We start from the raw sequence: 1,462 nt of genomic DNA on the forward strand, positions 1-1,462 counted from the left end.
ATCGACCCTCTTCTGTCGCAGCAAGCAGGGCACCGGACGGGCGACGTGTCGTCTGGGCACTTATTTAGAGGTGCCCTGCTCCACCTAAGGTGCGTATCTTTGCGTGGAGGCTGGTATCTAACTCTCTTGCTACTTGGGCTAATAAACACGCACGGTCCATGGAACTTTCTGACTTTTGCCGGGTCTGTGCGACGGAACGGGAGGATACTTTCCACGTCTTTTGTAGATGCCCGAGAGCAGTATCATTATAGCAAGCTATGGCGGAGCATTGGAACTTGCCGGAGATCCGACGAGTCAAGCCCACGGGTGAGGAATGGCTCTTCGATATGTTGCATGGGCTGGGCGACAACGATCGCATGAGAGTCTTGATGGTGCTGTGGCGTAGCTGGCATGTCCGGAACGAGATCGTCCATGACAAACCACCGCCCCCGGTGGAAGCTTCACGTCGGTTCCTGCTAAGCTACGAGAAGTCTCTTTTGGGTATCCAACAATTCCCAGATGATGATATTGTGAAAGGTAAAATGGTGATAAACTTTGACAGCCGTAGTGCATCGACAACAAGTACTGTACCTGCACCACAACTTCCCGCTTGCTGGGTTCCACCTGCAGCTGGCCGGGTGAAGCTAAATGTTGACGGCTCCTTCATCGAAGCTAGTGGTAAAGCTGGAGCAGGTATGATCCTCCGGGATAGTTCAGGGACCATCGTCTTCTCGGCATGCAGGTCCATTTTATCTTGCTCGGGACCATTACAAGCAGAACTCATGGCACGCTTGGAAGGACTCAACCTTGCGCTGCAATGGTCTTCGCTGCCGGTGGACGTAGAGATGGACTGTCAATATGCCGTCAAACTCATTAAATCTGAGACACATGATAGGTCACCACATGCGATGATAGTGCAGGAAGTGAAACGTCTCCTAGGTGAAGGGATAGCTCTATTGCTCACATTAGTAGGAATCAAAATTCTGTTAGTCATAGATTAGTCACGTTTGGCCGTGTAGAGGCTAGGACTGCAGTTTAGTTGAGGTCAGGCCCTACGGATGTACCCCAACTTTGTATGGACGACCTGGTTCCCCATTGAGCAATGAAAATCCTTTTTAACCCCGCAAAAAAAACTATAAGCAGTCTATTACTACTAGTAGCAAACTCTGCGCAAGTGCCAAGTCGCCATTTGGATTGGTATGGAAGACTCGAGTGCGTTCATGAGTTGGCAGAAAGGGGCGAGATCAGCCTGAAGTATATCTAGTTTAACCGAATAAATGCCTAACCGCGCACCTTCCTTAATCCATGCATGCATGGTTATTCTCGTCTTGAGCTAACCTATAGGCATGTTTGGTTACCTACATGGATTTAGAACTATTTGCATATGTGCCTTGGCCCAGCCTGGCTGAGTAAATATATATAAAACATGTTCTTTGCATGGTTTGGCTGTATGTGTATTGTGGTACCTTACCACACACTGGAG

General features: G+C 49.0%; 1 protein-coding gene across 1 annotated transcript; it reads left to right on the forward strand.

Moving 5' to 3' along the window:
* Positions 1-257: 257 nt before the first annotated feature.
* Positions 258-980, forward strand: LOC147973433 (uncharacterized). The gene has a single exon (XM_087524679.1). It carries the CDS (start codon positions 258-260, stop codon positions 978-980), a length of 723 nt encoding a protein of 240 aa, XP_087380805.1.
* Positions 981-1,462: the final 482 nt, after the last annotated feature.

This window comes from Triticum urartu, chromosome 5A, assembly GCF_056163025.1.
Source record: "Triticum urartu cultivar PI428250 chromosome 5A, HENAU_Tu73, whole genome shotgun sequence".
In the NCBI taxonomy this organism is placed as follows: domain Eukaryota; kingdom Viridiplantae; phylum Streptophyta; class Magnoliopsida; order Poales; family Poaceae; genus Triticum; species Triticum urartu.